Here is a 23,929-nt window from a genome sequence, read left to right as displayed (position 1 = left end):
CTTCTGAACTGAATAACAGCCAGAGGTGAATACTGGTATATGACAAGATGATGTAGGCTATACAGATTTAAATGAAATGAGATGAAAGAAGAAAAATAATTATAAAAATATTTCTAATGCTTGTAAGGCAAAGTGGTCTTGTGCACCACAAAATTAGTTCTGGAAAAGGTAAATTTATTTCCTTGCAGCAAAAAAGCCTAGTGAACATAAACCTGAAAATACATGCATAGTTTTATTTTTCAATGTATTAAAAAAATTACATTAAGCCTGTCCATTAGAAAAACAAAAGAAGATCTGAAGAGGCCTTTACCATGCTGCATGCTGATAATGAAAGCTCATAGAAACAGACAAAAGATAAATTTAAGAGCAGGCAGAAGAATGTATATTGTAAAGGAAATAATCAGCCTAAAGAGATTCGTTCTTCAGCCTGAGGGAGGAGAAAGACCATTTGTAGGGAACCTTTAAAGAACAGAGAAGTCTGACAGAAACAGTGAAACAGCCAGTGGTACAGAGTTGAGTATGAACTCGAGATCTAGAAATCACAGAAGGATTATAAAAGAGTTAGAAATTACTTTCTATAGTGTGTGTGCACGCATGCACATGTGTTGGTAAACAGAGCATGAAAAGAAAAAGGCGAGTTGTAGTATGACCCATCCATATCCAGACAGGCTATTTTTGTTCCTGCACTTTGAATAACTGCAAGTGTAGTGTGTGGGACCTGTTAATTCAGGAACAGAGATGATGACTGCTTTATGGGGTAAAATTAGTTTGCTTTGGCACTTTTGATCTCCTTGCAGCCTAATACAGGAATCCCTACAAAAGGCCAAAATAAATTCAAGTTGTCTGATGACTGCAATGCTTAACCAGAAGAGCAGGTGAAATTGAAGTCTTACCAGTGACGAGTGCTGTGTTTCTCATTACCTCAATCTTAGCTTGTTAATGTTCCTATAACTTTTTCACATTAACACAATTTGTCTTTATGAACTCAGGAATATTTTCAATACTGGTTTACATAATTTATGTAAATTCCCTGTGTGCCTAATTGCTCACTCAAATGAATATTTTCTTTGAGCAATCTGAAACAGAAATGAAAAGCAATGGAAAAGACTAAGTCTAGGAAGAGATGGAGAACTACCTGCTGCCAGCACAGGTCGTGTGAAAAAGTTCATAAATCAGTCATTCTCATTGCTCTTTAGTGTGTGTACTGATACAACACCATCTTTCTCCATAATATCCTTATCAACATTCCCCAAATTATAGGTTGTTAACGGGAAAACACAGAGAGAAGTACATCTTGAAATTCAACACACCTAAAATAAAAACCTGCAGCACCTTGAATAACCTGAGGAAACCATCAAGACTGTACTTCTCAATCTTTGTTTGGTAATGACATTAAAAATATCAAAATATGCATGCACTTTTAGCATTACCTCATATTGCTTGATTCAGTCCTGTACAGTTTTCTCTTAACATGCAGAGGCAGAATACAACACTAACACTGATGTAAGTAAATATGAAAAGGTAACCCTGATGTTTGCTTGCAGCAAGGCCTCTCTACACACACGTGTCTGCATGGAAGTACAGTGAAGGTTACACCTGAACTTTACAAAGTGGACTTATACTTTTCATTATAAATTACTTCCTTCAATAGACTGAGCAGTTTACAGTATTTATGGTGTTCACAGCATACTCATGACTATGGTTTCCAGGTGCCACCACGTAATGTGCTACTTTCTCAAGCAAACATATTTCCTTTTGTTGCTTAAGTCATACTCTGTTTTAAGCTCTCAGCTAATCAGCAAACACAACAGTTTTGTATATTATGCATCATGCATTTTATTTCTAATAATGTGCATTAATGAATTATATTTTAAGTGATTCATCTATTTGCAACACAGATGCAAGACTTTCATTACCTGATCTTGTGATTTCTTTTTCTTCTTCTTCTTGCCCCAGCACCCTGAACTCTCTGTGTCTTTCCCATTGGCATCACCACAGAGTAATCCATCAAGTTCATCTGTTCCCATCTGCTGTCCCTGAGATGTTTCTGCAGCTAGCCTGTATGAGAGGTTCCTCAAAATGCACACACAGTTTTCAACGGTCTGAAAAGTGTGACAAAAAAAGAATAAATACAGAAAACAAAACCAGAAAAAAGTTAAAATCCTTCCCTTGCTCAGTCTGTATACAAAGCACAAGAAATATCACTGAACTTAGCACATACATTTTTCCAGCATAATTCTTATTTGCTCATTTCTGAGTGCTTCCCAGGTAACCACAGCTTAAGAGATTTAGAAATTTTTATGGAAAGAAAAAGGTAGTCTGGACAATATTTTTCTGTGAGTTTTTGTTATTGTCATTCTGCATTTCACGCTGGAGCCCCATCTGAAACAGAAGCCAAGGTAAAAAGTGATCAAGAGAACCTGAACACATACAGAATGTCAGCAAACTCCCACCTTAGCAAATAGAAAACACTACAGACAGAAAATGGCAATAGGTTGTGGGATGTTTGTATTTGTTTGGTTGTTTTTGGGAAGTGGGGTTGTTTGGTTTTTTTTCTTTTAACCAGAGAAAACCTCTTTCTTGTATCAGTTCTATGTAAATTACCAGAAAAATGGGATTTGAGCTCCATTTTACAAGTACTTGTAGCATGAACAGATGATGTTTCCCAAGTCCCAGAAGCAAGACTGGAAAACAGTTCTACTGCTTCTAGCCAGGCTGCAAACACCTTGTGGGCAGCCCTTCCCTTTCATCTGTTTGTGCCCCTAATAGGTTGTGCCTTCTGTAGAAGATGCTGGCAGAAATCCAGAAATGGACTGAGACCCAGTGGAGGAAAATTCACAGATAATTCAACATAATTTTTGCAAGTCTAAAAGAAGTTCAGATTAGACTTACTTGAAGCCTCATTTACTTGGTTCAATCTGGTTTGACTATCCTTAAGAAGAATATGAGCTTAACTTTCTGGAAGCAGGGAAAGCACAGTTAAAAAAGCCAGTCCATATCTATATTTATTTTGGCTGTTTCTGATGCTCCGTGGAGATAAAAAGTGATAGTCACTACATCCCAGCTCTGTTGCTCCATTAAATCAGAATGGAATGACTGTGAGGCTTTTGGCTTTGCCTTACTCTGCCATATTCATCAGTGAGGAAAACAGATGAGGATTCATTTACTTTCATATACTGTATGAGTTTATGCCAGGTATGCATTTGGCAGACCTTTTTTGCGATGACTAAGTTCCAGAAATTATGCTGAACTCAGACTCATCTAGACAGTAATACTTCTTTTTAAACATAGGTGAAATTTCACATTACACTTGCACTAATTGGAAATCTCAAGCCAAATACATAAACACATGCAGAACTATTTATGTGTGCGTAGAAAGCATTCTTAGTGCACCTTTCATACCTGAAAGTTTTGCAGACTTCATAGTGACCATAAACTTTTAAAAAAGGATTTCTACTTCTTTTACTTTTATTTAACTTTTCCATATGTGAATTTTATTCACTCTCGCTAATATTTACTTTTGCAAAACCATAGCATGATGAAGTTGAAGCCTTGTGTTTGTTGATTAGGGTTCTAAATTTTAATTATTATTTTTACAAATAATAATTTTACACTTAAAATTCTCATTATGTCAAAAACAACTAAACCCAGTCCACCGTGAGGATAATGTTACCTCAAACTAAAAACTGATACGCAAACTTCCAAGACTCAAATGCAACAGAAACCTTCGCTAAGGTGAACTCTACAAGCACAGAAAGCTGGTTCCAGTCTTGCACTTGGACAGACTTCACTCCTTTTTGACTTGTAGCACTGAAATTTCAAGGGCCCTTGTATTTCTCATTCCTACAGAAATTTTTCAGTTTCATCATTACTGAAAGCATTCATTGATCACCTTCAAAGAAGTAATAATGTTGGTATTACTGCAAAACTGCCTATTAATTGCACAATTTTTTGTTTTCTGTTTTTTTTTTTTTTGACTTGTAAGCCTACCTCACTGTTCTCAGCTCTGTCCCATAGTGGGTACTGAAAATCAATTTAAGGTAAACCTGGCAGAGCAGTAAGGAAATTTACAGGGAATATGATAGATTCGCTTTTAAATCAATATCCTGTTTTCTCCCTTAATAATTCAAATGAGAGGATGACACACTTACCTGTGCACACTACACTAGCAGACACAGATTTAAAACTTAGCACATAACAATCAATAGCTTAAAAGAAGGGAAATAAAAAAATGGGCTAAATCATGGTTTGCCAAGGCATTCCTCACAATGCATTGCTTTAAAAATGCACTGTCACTTTATAGTCCTGATGTACCCCGAGTACCTGGGTCCTAAAAAGACAAAGATGACAAACCTTACTATCAATTTCACTGCTCCCCAGAGCAGACTGGATCACGTACAGCAATGCGTCCGTCAGGCCATCACACTCCCTCATTCTTCTGCGAGCCTCCTCTCCAGCAGAGCTGACATTCCTGCAAGGCAACAGCAGAAGTCACCACCTCCACAGCTCCCCTGCCCACCTTCCCCTCCTGAAGCGTTCTCACAATTAACATACAGATAAAACACTCCTCTTTTTTCTCCTTTCATCAGTTCAGAGCTGTGAATAATGAAGACAGCTGTGAATGAGCTCGGGAAAGGTAACACAGAGGGGAGCAAATGGAAGTCATCAGGTCCCCCACAAGAAAGGGCTGAGAGGCCAAGCAGCATGCGCCCAACTGAGCTGGGAGAATCATGGCCTACTAAAATTTGGAGAAGGGCTGATAATTTTCCTTCCTTTTTTATTTAAAAGTAGGTTTCATATTAGTGAGAAAGCATTTTAAAAATGTGCCTATGTACATATAAATCAGGCTTTGAAAAGTCTAGAGGTTTTGCCAAAGAAATCTCCTAGGATTTGAAGAGCCCAGTTCTCTCTTAACCAGAGAGAAAAATATTATCAAAGCAAACCATAAAACACCTAGTATTGCTTGCTTCTCATTTTACATGAGTGTTTCCTTTTCTCTCATTTTCAGAGAACATTAATGCCTCAATCTTCTCTTTACATAGTTACTCATAAGTTGTTTTACATTACAAAATTTAAAACCTCAGCTCATTATTATAATTGTGTTCCTCAGACAGGGCCAGAGGGCCTTTTGAGCATATTTATAAAAACACAATGAAAATAAAAAATTACTGGATAACATAATGTGTTATAAAGTTCAAAATATTGATATATAAAGAAACAAATATGTATGAATGAGCATATATAAACAGAATCTATACTTGCTAACATCAAGTCTCCCTGAGAAAAACTGCATTCAAATTTACACAGCAGTTCTGATTTGAAAATGAGTGAATCTGCAATCTTAGGAACATGGTAACGCTTTTCACATAGTCCCCATTGGTAGGGGAAAGCAGCCCTGTGCTGAGGTGGCCCATCTGTAGCTTCTCTTGCCCCGCTCCTGAAGTTTATACAAAGGAAGGACAGAGAAGAGCTCATCAGCCCTCAGTACTTCATGCCAATGCATGGAAACAGAAGGGAGGGCATTGGCCCTTTGATTTGGGAAGAAGGCAAGGCATTTTCTTCCTCTTAGGCTATTTTCAATTGCCTTTGCATTAAAGATGGAAAGAGAACAAGAATCCTGAGGGGAGGGAATTAATTTTAGGTGGAGGAAGGTGAGTAAACTTAAGGATAGTTTTCCTTTTAATTTTTCCTTTGCTCTATCTTCTTCATCTTGTTCTGCCTCCTTATCATCTAAAAAAAAGCATTTCCATTCCCCCAAAACACTAAAGAGTTTTCCTAATCGAATAATCTTATAACTGGACAATCTCCCAGTCCCTTCGATGCAGGTTCCTAATTGATTCTGCTCCCTAAACACACATGATTTTTCATCTATACTTGCAACTCTACACAGTCCTAATTAGTTCTGCTCTCCACACACAAACCACCCCAATTAATTCAGACTGTTCCCTTCACTTATGCAGACAGCCCAATGAAAAAAATACAGCTCAGGAACACTCGAATGAATTTGTTTATTTCCCTAGCACACAATTCATGTCTTACATTCTCCTTGAGACTCCCCAGTTGACCGTGCTTCACACATCAGAAGTGTCCCCTTTATAATGCCTTGCAAGTTTTGTGTTGTCTTGTTCTTCTGGTCCCTGAACTCCACCTCTCTTCCCCTCTTTGCTGCTGTAAGAGCAGCAGATGGGAAGTCTTCCTCCAGCTCACAGGGAAACCCTTTTCTGTCATCCAGAAACTGGGGTCTGGAAAGCATCAACTGGGAAAAGTCTTCCATTGCCTCTCCCTTTGAAGTGATGCAAACTTTTTGACTTGACTTTGGGCAACAGAAGCCAGAAGGTAAAATTATAGAGTATGGTTTTCCCCAAACAGTGCCTGTGCCCTATATTTGCAGAGCTGGGGACTCTGGCTGAGGTGTATTTTGAGTATACTTAAGTCCCTTTATTAAAGGCATCAGATCTCTCTGAAATTCCTGAAGGGCAGCACACATAGGAAAAGCTGTATATATCATAGAAAAGTGCCTTGTGGGATAGAGGTTGGGTATTGAGGACAAGGAGATTAGTGGACTTCTTTTATCTTAAATTCTACTCTCTTGCCCTCTAGAAGGATAAAGACACAGGAGGAGTCTTGTATCCTGCCCTAAAACAATAACTGCACAAATTACAATATGAGGATGCCTAGGAAGTGTTCTCAGCACACCACTGAAATTTCCTTGCACCACTTAAAAAAAAAGCTGAAATATTACTGAAGCCTTTTAAACAGAACTAGATTTAACATTCTGCATTAACAACATGTGTCCAGGCTTCTCAATTTTCTGCAGTTGCATATACTGAGTGCAAGCTTTCAAAATACATGGGACTTAGACATTGGTACAGAGATACATTCTCCCTGCGAGATGATTTCTCCTTCTCTCTAGCATGACCAAATGCATGTCACCTTGACTCTCTGACAGCCTCTAAGCTCCTCTCCAAGTTCACCAGAAACTTCTCCTCGCCAAGACAGCAATGCAGGCAACCTTACAGTCCCTGAGCTGCATACTGCCTGCCTCATTCATTTCCAGCCAAACAAAGACTGTGAGGCTTTTATACAAAGTAATACAGACACACTAGGGGCACATCTCGCACAGAAAATCCATTCCTTTGCCTTGTGTGGAGGAGCTGTCGAGTTCATTTCTTCTGTTTATCATCCTTCCCCATTATGCTTCAGTTGCTTCTGTAATGAAGAGGTGGATACACTGAATTCCCATGTCTGCTCTTCCTTTTATTTTAAAAGTCTCTGTCTAGTTTCTGCACTGACTCATAGCTAACTACAGCCCTCCCCAGACCGGAGTATTTATTTACATGAGCAATAGATTAAAAACCAAGATGAACCCAGATCTTGCATCAACATTTTGGAAGAATAATTTATTTATTTAAGAAGAAATACATTCTATTATCTAACTAGTCCCATTTCACCTCTATTGAAGGAACCCTTGTTAACAGATCTTTCACAAAAGGTTTCTAATATCATCCTGTTTAGGCTATGTAGTTCTGTGAAAGAGAAGCAAGTTCCAGTTTACTTGAGCTGTCAATAATACCACACTGCCATCCTAATTTTCTTATTTCTCCTTGTTAACTCAAACATGCTGTAGCTGTCAGTGTGACAGTGAGTAAGACATGATTTGTCATTTGTGAATTTACAGGTCACTGTGCAAACCTTAAAGTGGAGCATCAGTAGTATCTATTGTTGGTAAAATGTCCCATAAAGTAAGCACCAGTGCCAGTCTCCAAACAGGTGAAACCACATTTTCTGTGTTTTTAAAGAGAAGTGGAGATACAAGGCATCAGACTTCAGGAAAAAAATACTTTTCCATCATATAGGCAGCCCAGAAAAACCTTAATTGCCTGGTAAATTTTGATTCTTAGTGGAAACTACTCAAAGGGCATATGTGAGGTGTAGGCTGACATTTTGAATCTGACAGAACAAGGAGTCCTTTAGATCTCTATAAACCAGTGAAATTAATTTCAAATGGAATCCAGTCACATGAGAATACAAAGAATACAGAGTGCTGAAGAATAACACTCAGTTTAGTCAGAAGGTCCCATTCAGACCTTCGAAAACCAGCTAGCATAAACAGCTGCTTCTCAGGAGAGGAACAGCAAGAACAGATAGTACGAACAAGAGCTCAGACCCATGGCTCATCAAACTACTGTTTTCTGAACAAATGGCAGACCAATTTTGCCAATAATCCAGGAATGGAAAGAGAAGAGGAATGTAAAAGCAGGCATGATCCTCCAAACATACCTAAAGGCTGTCAATCCAATGCTCTGTGGATATGAAGCATGTGGCATAAAGGAATGCACTGCACAACACATACCTGATTCCTGTCAACCCTAGCACTTACCTTAGTTACTCAATATAATTGGTGGGATTTGAAGTAGAGGAAGATGGGTTGTGCCAAGTTATGTTTTTCTCCTTTAGGGTCATTTTCCATACACTTATACAAACTGTGGGAGGTTTTGAGCAATATTCTTATGACTCTAGGATAACTAAGTTCAACTGCCTTATCCATGACAAGGACCTTCAATGTCCTTATCCAAGGACATTGAATTCTATGGAAAGATCATCCAGAAAGTCAATGTGCTGAATGACATGCCCTCTGGATATGAGAGTATTTAGCGAGCTGTTGAGATTACTCCCAGTGGCAGTTATACAAATCCCAAGGGCAGAATTAAAGTATCTACAGAAGCAACTGCCCTCCTTGAGCCTGCTCAGGTCACATCAAGTAGTATGACCTTTCCTGTACCAGCTACAGGTCTGCAGACTGCAGATCTCACTGGAGTCGTGCAGGATAATTGTTGAGAACAAATGATCTGTATTTAGCAAAGATGAAATTGAGATGGGTCTTCCTCAAGGCCCCATGATAAAAAGCAAAAGCATGTTTAATACCTAGTTTATGTAACATTTTTGTTATGGAGTGATGTGATGTAAGAAAGGACAGGGACCAGAAGGACAATATCCTGAATCAGGTGGAACTCAGAAATTACCTTTGGTATGAAACTCCAGATGCATCCAAAGTATACCTCGATACCAAAAAGTCTTGTGTAAGAAGGATATTACAGGCTCAATCTTTTTTGTCCTTCTACGTGTTTTAATAGCCACCAAAAAGAGATTTTTCACAGAAAGGGGGAAAAGTTTATATAAACCAAGAATTCAAAAAACTCCATTAGTGTTGTTTAAAACATGTTTATGTTTCCCTCAGGATATCTAGCAAGGGAACAGCCCTCAGGAGAATACTGAATAACCAAGTTGCAACTGATGCACTAAATATTCATTTTTAAAACACATAGGAAAAAAAAAGTCCCCGATACAGGCCTTCTCTATGTGTGCTCTCTTATATGCTGTGTATTTTTATTTCTGCCTGACTGGCTAAGCAGTCTTTCAGGGACAGAGCCTTGTCTCGGTGTCAAGCTGGCATCCCCAGTCCCATCACAGGCTGCAGTGAACGGTGATGATTCTCTGAGCTGGTCTGCAATGTAGCAGATGATCACGTAAGAGCTATTAGTTTTCCTGTGTACTTCCAGCTGCTTCTATAAGCATTCAGGCTCTTTGCGTTAATATAGTAACACAGACAGCAAAAAGAAGCAACCAGCATCATACATATATCCAGCAAGTGTGCTCACAGTCATCAGCAGTCCCTTGACAACTATACAATTTTAAGGGCTTTTTATAATGGAGTAGACCTGGAGTCACATTGGCTTATCTGTAGGTATTCAGTGCAGCCTTTGGACATACAGCAAATAGACTAGCTGTAGTAGTTACGGTTATTACTGTAACTTTTAGACAAATTCTAATTTTTTTATCATTATTTGTACACCAAGACTTTTAAAAATCATCCCTTACTGCTGAAAACTAAACTAGCTGATAAGAGTAGCTATTTCTCAGACAATACAGAAATTTAAACAAGGCAGTGAGACAAAATGAGAAAACACAAGATGGTTCATCCTCATTATTAACAGTTTCTGTGTGTTAGGCTTTTAGTGACTACAAAATCAGCTTACTGTTTGGAAGTAATAATAAATTTAAATAGATCTGTCACATATCTTCCTTGCAATTTTGCCCAAGTTGAATGATAGTTCAATGCAGTCTTAGCAAGATTTCTTCTTGCTAAATGTTCTTAGTACCAGCTATAGTGTTCTTTATCTGTGAGTTGGTCTTGAGTAATAATTCATCAATCCTGCATGTGTATTAAGAATAACAGGCTGTAGTGCAAATTCTCTCTTATTAATTAGAATAGCTCAACTGTAATTAAAGAAGTAAGATCATTTTATATCAACAAAGAATTTGACCCCAGATCTTTATCTCTTAGGTATTCACTTCACTTTAAAAGCATACTTTGCAACTAGACAAACATCTGATAGTCTAATACGGATACAGTCTTGGTTATTAACCTTTCTATCAAATGCTATGACAATGTAATTTAGCTTTGATTATTCAGTCATACCTTTCATTTTCAAAACATCAGAGCAATTAGCCTCCCAAGTCAAACACTCAACAGGTAGCTCTTACTGCTATTTTTCTGCATATCCAATCCTTAGGCTAAATGCATTGCTTTTGATGACCGTGCTGTGTGATCTGTGAAGCAATTGACTTCTCACATAATTTTTGGCTATTTTGACATGTTTTGAAGAGATACATGCTGGAAAACAACAAAAAATGCAATAACCATCTTAAAAGAAATTGTCTTCCTTAAAAAAAACAACAAAAAACCCCCAAAATTTTATGGCATAAAATATTTTTGGTAAGGCTTCATGGTATAACCAACCATAGCCTCATCTGAAAGAAAAAAAAATATTTCTAATTCCTCCTCTCTCCTTTTGCTGTGTGTTTTCAACTGAAGTGCAACTTCTGTTTAAATACAGAATTACACATAGTGTATTCAGGAAATATATTTAATTATGGTATAGAAAAATCCCACCTGCAGCAAATTTCTGATTTGATATTTCATTTATCTGACAGGTAGTATCTGGCTCCATAAAAATCATTGCACTTATTAATGTTCAGCTGTTTATCCATATACCGCTTTTAATACACTACCTGCAGGAGGTGAAAATCAGTCTGACCTGTGTTCATTCAGTTGGCAAGAGATGAGATATTGTGCCACTTACTGCCCTTGGGAAGAAGCTGCTGTGGTGCAGACTCTGAAGGTCATAACTGGAACAGTTTAAGAATGCCAATATGAAGGCGCTTTTCTCCATTTAGAATTGTGACATTGTCAAATGGGGCTCTACATGTGTTGAAAACCTATCGCACACAAGCGTGGTGCAATGCGGTGCCAAGTGGTGTGGAGTGGTGTGGTGTCGTGGGCCTGCCAAGCACCACATAGCTGTTTACTGACACCCAGAGACTGCAGCAAACCTAAAGATGAGGAAAAGCAGACTTGAATGGTTGAATCGTCATCCTTGGATATATTTAAAAGCCGTCTAGATATGGTGCTCAGGGACATGGTTTAGAAGTGGGCATGGTAGAGTTAGATAATGGTTGGACTTGATGATCTTAAAAGTCTTTTTCAACTGTAACAATTCTGTGATTCTATTTTCAGGAAAGACTTTCCTTTTTCCTCCTTATCGGAGGGAGCACAATAAACTGACCTATCCTAAGACTTTTGAATGGCTGCCTTTTCCACTGAAAAGCACAAGGTTGTATGAATTTAAATGAGAAGGTATCGGGTATAATTCAACCATTACTCTTGCTTCAACATACACTCTACTCTGCCAGTAGTGCTTTGCAGATCTTAGGAGGCCATCATTTAAACCTGTAATGGTAGCGTCTGAACTGTTCACTGTTACTTGACTGTGCCATAGACATGGTGTACACCCTCTCACTTTAAACTGCTTTGCTATCTCAGGACTGGAAGAATGTAAATACAACAGCATGCTGAAAAATGCTATGAACTATGGCAAACCATAATAAAGTACAGAAGTAGTGGACATAGGAGTAATCAGACACGCTAGGAGGAGTCAGAAGGGCTGATTCACAGTCCTACCTATGCCAAGATGGATAGATAATTGTTAAAACACAGGAAATACATGGTCAGTTCTCACAATGGTGGGTGGTCACCAGTGGAGTGATTCCGCGTAACTTATCAGAAACAGGAGATAAACAGTGAAATTAAAATTTGCTGAAGATACTACGTTATTCAGAGTAAAGAGCTAAGAACTAACATGGAAGAACTGCAGGACTTTAAAAGTAATGTACATCAATATAAATTGATGTACATGATAAAAAAATCCCATATATTCCTGATTTTACTTATTATATGTTGGGCTCAGAACTGACCACTGAAACCGTGGTATTATAACAGACATCCATGAAGAGATAGCTCAATACTCAACAGCAGCCACATGAGCAAAATGGACTGAAAGGCATATAAGGCAAACAACATAAACTAAAACAAAGTATACCACTGTATGCACTGGTCTTATTATAGTGCAAAATCCTGACCCTCTCATCTCAAAAATGATACAGCAGAACTGGAAAAGATCTGGAGGAGGGGTACACACATCCACATTAGAAAGAATTTAGTAAGCCAGAACCCAGCAGGTTGAAAGAGTGACAGATAACAGGAGCAGAAGAATATAATAAAAATTTATGAAGTCATTCTGGTCGCAGAGAAGGTGGACATAAGTCAACTTTCATTTCAGTTGAAAACCGGGTGCCACCAGATGGAACCAGAAAAGGGAGGCTTAAAACAAAAAAAAAAGGATGGTAGTTCAGTGAAGCTGAGCTGTAGATGTTGTGCTCAAAAGAAGCTATGGCTGAAAAAAGTTTATATGGGCTCGAAGGGAGACAAGCTCACAAGAGAAATCTATTCAGAGTTATTAAAACCAAAGAAATCACATCTGTTTCAAGAAGACTGAAAACTGCTTTGGGTCTCTTCTTTTGATCTTATGTACAAATGATACACCGCGGTGTCATTCATTCTCCCAGAGAGAAAGGCAATCTGAATAGCTGTCCAACAGCTGGAGAAGAGAGAGTAGATGCACTGCATCTCAGCAGTGGCTTCTGAATCAGTAGTCAGACCTGATGGTCTGAGAGACATACACTTCCTACCTTTTGTTAAATTATATTATTCTGTATAGTCATAAACACAGCTGAGCATGGAAGAAGAAAGGATGTGGACAGTCCTGAGAGATTTCTGGTCCCTCATTGCTAGTACTGGAAGAAATGGTGGTGCATCTGTAAGGCACAGTAGAGCAGCTGGTGAAGACACAGAAGCTGGCCCTGACAGAGCTACATCACCACCGCTGCTGGCTCTCTCACCAGCTTCTCTTCGAGTGCATCTCCACACTGACCAATTTAGCACAAACACCAGCACAGCCGTGTTGTTCCTCACACCTGAACTAACTCTTCCAGCATTCACTCAGGCACTTTTGTCCTACAGAATTTCTTGCTAGAGGACACATGGACCTGTGATGCATGGATCCAAGAGCGACAGGACAAATCTGTGAAGAAGGATGCCACTGAGGCTGTTAAATGCAGGCATCATGCCTCCTTGCCCTGCATGCCAGCACCCAGAGAAACAGCTATGTGGCCGGTGAGAGCATATCCCGAGGAAGTATTACTGGTCTGATTTCTTCTTCCCTCGTCACTTACTCTGGTCAGTGTGAAAACCCAGAAATATTCTGTCAGATGCTTCAGAATTATAAAGTTGTCTCTCCTGTTTTTTCATTTTCCTGCTCAGCTGGTTATCTTAGTCAGAACAAAACCATTGATCAGACATAAACGGTATTCAATTAACCCCATTCTACCTATTATTTATCAGATTATTTTCTTCAAATGCTTACAAATTGGTCTGTTTTGATCTTCTTAATTGCCTTCCTCTACATTAACTGTTCAAGCAATTTCTGAAGTATTAAAATTCAGGTTAGTTGTTCAGAATTTCTATGTCTACTTTTCTCCTCCACTAAAAGATGAAGTCCGTATTTGTCCTGTGGGAATGTCTGCCTTGCATGAGCTGCAGTAGCAAAAATACTTCCACAAGAAGAAAAATGTATTTTGTAGACTATATTCACAGGAAAAAACTTGGCATTACAACTGCATTCATAAGAACAATTGAAAAGAAGCCGGTAAAATGCTTGAGAGTTCATATCAAGCATCAAAAAATACACTATCTGTAAAAGACAGTAATTTACTAAGTGTTTAAAATATTATTCTGATTGTATTTGTCAGCATCTCTTACACTGCTGAGAACACTTTATAAAATCTTTTGAATGTTATTTCTCTAATATTATTTTAGTTTTGTAAAGAAAAATAGCCCTCCTTCAACCAAAAGTTTAACATATAAAATAGCTGGAGAAAAGGATTTTCATTCATATCTGAAACTTGTGAAAAGGAATTTAGCCAATTTCACATAGTGTGTGAGATTTATTGTCATCCTCTGATGTATTTGACCTTGTTTTTGCTTAAGAACAACTAGTACTAACAAATGAAAACAAAAACTCTTGGTTTTGACAGTTCTTTCCCCTTGGCTTATTCCCTGTGAAGCTCATGTGGTTTTCAGGGATACATGCAAGCCTCTTTTCTATACACTCAGAAATACTTTGAACCCTTGAGTTGATGATGATAAAAGTGGAACTTCAGAATCCAACATGAGACCAAAATGCATTCCTGACCTGCTCTCAGGTTTTGCACTAAACTGTTCAGTGCTAGCAGGCACGTCTTAGCTACAGAAGATATATTTGTCTCGAGAGTAATAGGAAAGGACCAGACCATCACATAAAATTAACAGTTAAAAATAAGCATGATGCTTTTCCAAAGGGAACAGTTTGCTTATTTAATAAAACTCCCAAACCAAAAAAATCCATGAAAGAGTTTCACAAGTATAGTTTTTGGAACCAGAAAAAAAATCCACACCAAAACCCACAGAAAACAGACTTTAAGTTATGCTTTTTTTGAAGTAGATTTGTTAAATATCTTGCTTTCTTAAAGGACCAGTTGGTACATCCTTTCTTCCCTCTGTCAAGATATTATGAACCCAAGAAGTCCTGAGAGTTTGCACTCTCTGGAGTCATCTTGTGCTCCATTTTAATAAGGCACTTAGAATCTGGTCTCCAGCACACTCAGAAATCTTCAATGAAAGAATATGGCTTTACTTCCCCAGAAAAGCAAAAAACGAAAGCAATTTTAAATCTAATATCTGCATTTAAATTTTCTCAGTAATTTGACTGTCTTGGATTCCAGTGAGTCTCAACTGTTGACCATACATTCTCTTAACTGTCCATTATAGAAAAAAAAAGTGTTTTAATTAATAAACTGTAGTTTCCTATCTTGCTGATGGTATTACTTGTGCCTCCTTTTTTGATCGATGTACAACTGAGACACTGAGGAGTCAGTCAGTCTCCCACACAAAACAGGAGGTTTAAATGTTCAATGAATAAATAGCTCACTATATGGCAATAAGGTCTGTATGCCAAATAGACCTATTTGCCATATATGTGAAGGACCTCCTAAAGTTTTAGTTACACAAATGCAGTTGAGGACAACCAAGCGTGTGCAGTGAGAAGCCCTGTGCCACAGCTATCAAATTCCTTCTACAAGATGACGTAATAAGTTGAATCTGTGGTTCAGGTATAAAACCAGTAATTCTAGAGTCAGCTGGGCAGGAAATTATATCCCCACGTAAGTAGACATCTGAAATGGTGGCAAGCCAAAATGAAGTCTCCTAGTTTGACAATATACAGACATGAGTGCGTATCTATGCAAACAAGAAAGCTGTATCTTAAAAAAAAAAAAAAATTAGACCTTATCTCATACTCATTAACTTAGAATAGGACCTGTATGAGGGTAAAATAGTTTAAAACTTTGGACAGGATCTCATGACACCGTCACTTCGGCTTCTCACTGTGAGTTAGACAAGCTTTCTACTTGGCCTAGATGACAGTTCAGATGTGACTTTCTAGCTGTACAAATACAAAAATAAATAATGTCATTACAGATACATTCTGGGTTCCATTTTGACATAAGATTCTATTTTTTATGTTCTAATTCTCACTTTTGCATTTGTTATGCTGATTCTTCAGTAGGCACTTAAGCTTAGTAAGTCTGTTTGCACATGCCCTTGAGTTTGAAACATTTAAAAGCATCATTAGTCTTATAAATCAAAATATTGGAAAGTTATACAGTTCTTTTGTTTTGGTTTTAAAATCAAGTGAAGAAGATAATCAGAAAAATCAGATAATAGACGATGTAAATACTTATATTTAGCAGAGTTACCAGTCTGAAAATCCTATGAATAAAGATTATGTTCCAGAAAAAAAAATATGACTTGCAGTAAGTAATCCTATCAACCTGGAAGAACAAACAAATAGGATTGTAATTGCTTAAGTGAGATGATTCCCCTAACCTACAAAGCAATCTCCCTGTCACATCTAAGCTTCAAGTGCCTTCCTGCATCAATTTTACATTCTTGAAAAAACATTACCAGCACAGAGCCTTGAGAAGAAAGGATGGTAAATCAGCTTTGCTTGTTGACTAATCAGATGAGCACAATTAATTACACCACCAATCAGTTCATTAGATTATTAGGTTCATCTCTTTCTGATCAGCTACTTAGAAATTTTAATACAGAGGATAAGAAGTCACAAAGCAGAACACTCAGAATATTAGGAAGTATGAAACACTACTCTGAAACAAATTAAGTTACAGCAGAGCATAGAAAAGTAGAAGTCAAGTGTTTTTCAACTGTGTGTATACTGAGACCCTCAGTGAACTGACTGCTGTGGATATTTATCTGGCTGGAGTCTGTCTTCAAACTTGAGAGACATCTTTTTCCTCTACCAAACTGAAAGTCCTTAGAAATGCTGTCTTGTATCTCATTTCTCCCTGTTCCTAGTCTAGACTAGTTACTAATATATTAGTTCTACTTTCTGTTTTACTGTCATTATCTACATACTCACACTAGCATTTCTTGACAATTTTCAGTTAGGCATCTCAAAATTCATTTATTATTTGCTCATATTATTTCTTTTTAGTCACATGATTCATTATATGATACTGTTCCTCTATTTTACTCTTTCTAGAACACTTCTCCCCTCAATTTTCCTACTTCTGTGCTTTAACTCCACTAAAACCACCAAGGTATCTACGCTGCCTCCAACCAATAACATGTCACAGTGATAAGATATTTTAAGCTAAATACCTGTAAAAAAATCTCATTCTCATAAATTGCCTGATTGTAAAAAACCCACCAAAAATCTAATATGATGCATAATAAATTATCTTTCTTATGCTTTGGCTAAATGTGCCTTCAGTATAAGAAATAAATATGTATGTCCATGTCCTATTTTCATGACAGTTAACCTGAAATTGCTGGAGTGTGTATCCTACCTCAGATTATGTCACTTCATCATATCTCCAAACGGCTCTATGTACATACTGAGAGATGATGAAAGAACTGACCCTCTAGCGTGCCCTTCAGCCTAATGAGTCATTGTGCATCATTGCTGCTCGAAATAACCTGTAAAAAGAGAAGGGAATCACTCTACCACAGCCCTGCTTCTCCCCAGCTAGTCTGTGTCATACAAAATGATGAACAAACATGCTCTTCTACTAGCACTTTTGTCAATGCTCTCTACCCCTTTGGCTTACACCCCAGGGATGATGTCTGGCAACTTGGCTCTTTGGCCCAAATGAACCTCTTACAAAACACTACACTGCCCTGTCCCAGTGTCCAACTCTTTCGTACGTCACAGGGTCTTACACCAAGGGATTTCTGCAGTTGTGATTATTCTTCAGTTGACAGATAAGCACTCCCTGAGTGACAGGTACTCGGCACCATCAGACTTGTTCCTGTATGACCTGCTTTTACAACACACACAGAGCACAAACCTCACCTCTAACACAGTGCTTTGACTGTATTGCTGTTATGCCTGGAAACAGTTTCATCCTTTGTATGCTTTTTGTGCCAGTCAGAGACCAAATTAGCAAAAAAGATAATTGCAGCCTATAAAGGTGTCTGTTCTTTTATGAATAAACACTTATTCTAATTTCATAATTATTATTTTACCATTCTCAGTTAATTGTCAGTTACTCAACAACATAGCTTCCTCTGATACAGTGCAAAAACAATTCCCAGAATTACAGTAAAATTTCCTATATTAGGTACAAAAGAGTGCAAATTATTTAATGCAACTTTAGGAAGCTCAGAGCTTATTTCCCAGTGCTGAGCTGATTTCCATTGCCACATCCTGTTGAAATAAATATGCTAATACCAAGTACTAGTGGAATTTTTTTTCCCTTCCTGAACAGGTGGCTCTGGTAAAATGACACTCCATCAAGATGGTAACTGCATGAATCAAGTATCGCAATGTTCTAGTTCCTTGTGCTTGAGTTATCATTCTGCCCAGAGCAAGAGGGATACAGAAAGCTCACGTGATCATAGCTGATGAACTACCTGTCTGTTTTGTATGAGATGATTCATTTACAGACACTGCACTGAGAAAGGCAGAATTAGCCTGCAATTTATTAATTAGACTCATAGAATCATTTGGTTGGAAAAGACCTTTAAGATCATTCAGTCCAATCATAACCTGTCTGCTCTATGTCTCTAAAATTAGGATTAAAGTCACTCCTACCACTTCTGTATTATTTGATTTACCTCATTTTTGCATAACTACCTGCTCACCTACCAGCTTTACACACCAGTGCCTGTGGCCCAGGACTGGGCAGTTGAGCCTGGAGCCCTGGTCTGTACCCCAGCGATACTGCAGCAGTGCTGGTCCCCAGCCCTGTTTCTGGCTCATTGTTTGGATTTCCTGCCTCTGTCTTGGACTGGACTTGATCCCCTGCTGTCACCTGATGATCCTTGGAGTGCCAACAGGATCCACTGCTGTCTCCCCAACCTTGCTCCCCTGGCTGAGCCCACTGGTGAGTGCATTGCCTGTCCATGTCACAGCTACCCTCACCTCACTGACCCTGGGGAGCAGCCCTGCTCCTGCTGGACCCTGACACATCTCATTAGGTAGCTGACTCTCTCAAATCTGTTATACTGGTTTTGATATTCCTTCTCTTCCCACTCCTAAAGCCTCTGGAGACTTTGCAGTGCTTTTGGTTAAAGGACTATTATCCTGAACACCCTAAGACCTGCATACTTAAGTGGACTAGGCTGAAATTCATTGGCCTCCTTAAGTGCAAAGTATACGGTCTCCATCTGAGATCCCCTGAACCCCAGCTCCTCAATAAACCACAAGCCGTAACTGTGTCATGTTTTAAATCAGCTGTTAATATAATCTTATGTATGCATAAACTGGAAGGTCACATCAGTCCCATATTTTTTCCTCCATCCTGTGGATTTTGTTCTATGGGATGTTATGCTGTTGACAACCCTACACTCTCCCATACCATGTCGAGTAGAAGTACTGGAGGGGCCTCAGACGAGGCTCAGCCTCTCTTCCCTAATGTAATCAGGATCAGACAACAACTTGGGCTTCGCTGGGCACAGATGCCTCTCCCTGCATCCTTGGATGCCAGCGGCAGGTAAGTATCGCTCTGAGCACACCTCTGGGAAGAGACTTCTTAGCTATGCGAAACTACACCAGCATTTAGATGAAGGGAAGAGCAGTACCCCTGCACTCCACAAACACCCACTGGCACCAATGGGTGCCACCAAACTCACCAGGAACACGCAGGCACTGTATGGACTCTTCTGCTGAAGGAAGCTTACAGAAAAGCTATTAGAATTTCATATGCAGTATTTATCCTGCGCTAACTTCCTTTGGGGACACGGGGACTACCCTGACAGTATTCGCATGGAGAATTACTGAGACACAACTATTCTGTCGTTCTTTGTTTTCTGCTCTTCCACTGTGCAGACAAGTCTCTAAATCAAAACTCTTGGTTACAACACCCAGCTTGTAATTCATACTCAGCTTCAATTTTATTTTTAAGCCTACTGCTCATCAACCATATTTGCACTCTTGTCTGATCATTTTACCTACAATGTTGATCTCAGCCTCATGGTATTAAGCCACGAAACACCACTGTCACACATGTCACCTGCTCTCTGACAATCTCCATGGAAAGCAGCACCCTGGCAGATGGAAAACACAAACCTCATCCTTCACCCACACCTTTTGTGGCTGTGCCGGGCTGCTCTGACCACAGCCTTTCCCAGTCAGTGGTACTGCTGTGACAGCTGCAGCCAAAGCCACTCGAATGTATAGAGGTGAATGTTGGAATTTCAATCTGCACAGTTAAATCTTTTCACAGAACATATCTAATAGCACTGAGCTGTTATAATTCAGATGGCAAAACCTCATACACCTGCCTTTGTGATTCGCTGTAGCCTCTTACAGTAATCATTTCATGACATTCAGTATGCCCCTTTCCCCAAATAAAAGCGCTTTAGACCACTTCAGTCTTCAATTTACACATTTATAACCCAAACTCCACTTGAAGAGGGGCACAACCTGCCCCAGAAGATCCAGGCCAGTTGTCATACTATAAACTTGCTTTAGAAATCCACCCTGCTAAGTCAAAGAAACTTGACAGCTAAAAAAAATTGTGGTGCCAGAGAAGTTGATTGCTACTATTAATACCCAGAAAGTACAGCAGTAACAAGCATAAACTCTGAAACCACTTCAAAGACCAAGTGCAACTATATTTGTTTATTTAGCTCAATGCTGAAGTCACTCTGAAATAAAGAGCAGAGTTCTGGAAATATTTCAGTTTACAGTATTCTAGAGAACTCCAGAAAAATATGGAGGTATCAATGAGATGACTGAAAAATAAAACCTAAATGTTACAATTATATTAGCTAGGAAAATGAATTAATGAAAAATCCACTGGGTTTCTCCTAGCTCCATTCCTTCAAAAAATGTAGTATTAATATTTTGCAGAGAATTTTGAAGTCTGATCACAATTTTGAGGGGATTTAATTGTTTCTAGTGACTTGCAAATGGCACTTTAGCCACTGTGCATGTAAAGGTCAATACTTTTTCTGACTTTTCATCTTGATGTCAAAAATTACAAACAGCAGCTTGTAACCACAATTCTGAGATTGTCTGTGCTCTTTTCATCATAAACATGTATTCTAAAAAGTGGTAGTTACTAACTGACAACATCCCCCCAAGTCTTTTTCTTTCAGAAAAATTGCTTCATCAATGTCTTTCTGATCTGTTTTTCATAATGCCACTTCTCTTTCTTCCATTGTCACACTGTATTTTAGACCTCCACTGTGTGACAGCTAGCAAAGAATGATGTTTAATTAAGAGAAAAATACACATTGCTTATAGGATGAATAAAAGTTCACTCAACCAAGGCAATGCGCTGCCACACAATGAGCTGAAAATGTCCTTCCACAAAGAGTGGATCACGCTGCCCACCCTCCCAAAGAGAAGAGCAGCCCACCCAATGGGCAGCCTGGCCCCGCTCCTCTGCCATCAGAGAGTGGTGTCTCCCTGGGGGGCTCGGCAGCAGGACACCCTCTCTAGCTGCGCACTTAATCCCACAGAGTTGGCAGCTTTGCCATCAAACTCAAGTACCAGATACTTCTGGTGTGTTTCATAATGCTACTATAAAACACAGTGCACTTCAGAATTCATTTCCAGAGCATTTTCAGTCATTTCACAGTCAGCTTTGTGAAAATTAAGTCTTCTAGGGTGTTCCCACTGCATTTATGCAATGATATTTATGTGAAGAGAAACAAGCAGATCTCCTTTTACTGTATGTCTGAAAGGAATTCTTACTTTGAGAATTAAATGCCATTTAAGTACCTTGTGTTCAAACTGTCTGCTTAGTGTTTCAGATCATGGTGATTATTTAATTCTGCTGTATGTGAAACAGAGTCTATTAAAATAAACACCTTATTACATATGTCCAATGTCATAACGATACATTTCAATTTAAAATCCCATCAAAATACCACTTACTAATTCACAGAGCTTTATTTACTTCATCAACTAACCTATGATTTGAAATTAGTCCTAACAAAAATTAAGAGAAAACAAATGAAAACTCATTAACCTACACTACTGTAATTAAAAAAGATATGTCAAATACCAAACTTTCTCTAGCTGTTTGTCTGACATTTGAAAGTAATTATACCTGCAATCGCTAATCAGTTCATCACTATGAATTTTAATATACTATACAGACCCGTATGGTTAGAAAGTTAAGCACTTAAAACTCAAGTAATACCCAAATTAAGTTCTGCAACTGTAATTCAACCCCCTTTTACAGAATGATGGTGGTACGTTGTCTGCACTGTCACTTTTCACCCCCACAGGGCTCACGCCGCAGCCACTGCACTGGATGGACTTAAGTTGACGTGAATCAGAGTTACACTGTAGAAAGGGTTGCTTTCTGTCAGCCTGCTGGCCTCTGTCAGCGTACTCCATGACCAATGCAAGGGAAAAGAAATAATGGCCTCCGAGAAGGGAAAGGATGAAAGGAATTTCATTCTCTTCCAGATTTTGTTACAGAGTTCACAGTTTCTGTACTCCTCGTTTTCCAGGTGCTTGACTTGAAACACTGGAGTCGCTCACAAAATCTCAGAAATGCTGGTTGGAAGGAATGTGTGGGAAGTCATCTAAGTCCAGCCTGTTGCCTGAGGAAGGCACAAGTCAAGGTCAGTGGTTTTATTAGAGCGCCTTGAAGACACCAAAGGACGGAGATCCCACCACTGATGTGTTCCAGTGTTGCAGTACCTTTCCTGGTAAAGCACAATGCTCAGTTTGAACCTTCCAAGCTGAAACTTGTGACGTCTTCCCTGTACACTCTCCAGCTTCTGAACATCTCTGTTGAACTGGGTGAGTTCAAAGCTGTGCCAGAGGTGGCCACACCAGTACCAAGTAAAGGGGGAAAATCTTCCATGGGCCTGCTGGCCACAGATGTATCCCAGTCTGCCGTATGCATGATGAGAACACATTGCTGGCTCCTATTTGGTTTGGTGTCCTCTATAAACGCGAGTTCCTTTTCAAAAAGGATGCTGTTCAGCCAAAAGGTTTCCTGTCTGTACTGATAAAACACTTAAAAGTGATAGTATATTGCATTGGTGCTCTTCGTTCATCCACGTGGCCAGACACTTTATCACTCTTCCAAACACCAGCATGATATGTGCCTTAAAACCATACCCACCAACTTCTCTTGCAGTGCCTTTGGGTAAATCCCATTGACTTTCATGGATATGTTGTCTCCAAATAGTCCTTAACCTGTTGCTTGCTCATTGCTGGCCTCTCTCCTTCCTAACACATGCTGAAATGTACAGGAGTCTAGGAGCAGGATCTGCCTGATAAGACTGAGGCACAAAAAATGTTGAGTACTTCAGTCTTCCCTGTCCATCAACGGACTCATATTCGCCTCAACTTCTTTCTGCTTTCAGGATACATAAGGCTGTAAAATCCCCTGCTGTGCCCCTTTATGTCCTTAGCTAGCTCCAGCTGGGCTTTGATCTTCCTCATTTCATCCCCAAGTGCAGAGCCAAGGCTTTTCATACTTCTTTGTTGTTCTGATTTGCACTCGTTGGTCTCTGCTTGTGCTTCAGGAAGCTTTGTGTTTACCCAAGTGAGTCTTCTGCCATAATTTCCAGTCTTCCTGTACAACAGGGTGGTTTGTTCCCAACTTCCTAGGGAGTGCTTTTTAAAAATTCACTGAGCACCCTTCTCCTACGAAGCAGCTCCACAGAAGATTCAAAATCCATTGAATTTGTGACTGCCATGGATACGTTGGTGTTGCTGTCAGTGGAATTACCAGTGCATAGACAGGTATGGTTAACAACCAAAGTTAAAGTGGAAAGTATGCCACTACAGTTGAGAATAACAATCTAAATGTACAGTCCAGGCCCACAGGAAGTTTATACCAAATGCAATAGTCTGTACTGCTGGCTGGACGTGCTGACGCAAAGCTGCTGCAGGTACAACGCCTCCCTAGTGCTGCATGTTGGCCTTCCAGTTCT

At 39.1% G+C, this 23,929-nt stretch overlaps 1 protein-coding gene across 1 annotated transcript in view; it reads right to left on the bottom strand.

Moving 5' to 3' along the window:
- The window catches only part of CTNND2 (catenin (cadherin-associated protein), delta 2), a gene marked incomplete at its 5' end in the record, with an annotated part of 150,743 nt that overhangs the window by 95,904 nt on the left and 30,910 nt on the right, over positions 1-23,929 (bottom strand). The window contains 2 exons of the mRNA XM_010181860.1: positions 1,917-2,102; positions 4,354-4,471. Of these exons, the coding sequence (XP_010180162.1) occupies positions 1,917-2,102; positions 4,354-4,471 (304 nt within the window). The remainder of the gene's footprint in view (positions 1-1,916; positions 2,103-4,353; positions 4,472-23,929) is intronic.

The sequence above is a fragment of the Mesitornis unicolor genome, unplaced genomic scaffold (assembly GCF_000695765.1).
Source record: "Mesitornis unicolor isolate BGI_N332 unplaced genomic scaffold, ASM69576v1 scaffold8363, whole genome shotgun sequence".
Taxonomy (NCBI): Eukaryota; Metazoa; Chordata; class Aves; order Mesitornithiformes; family Mesitornithidae; genus Mesitornis; species Mesitornis unicolor.
This window is presented reverse-complemented; position numbering and strand designations above follow the sequence as displayed.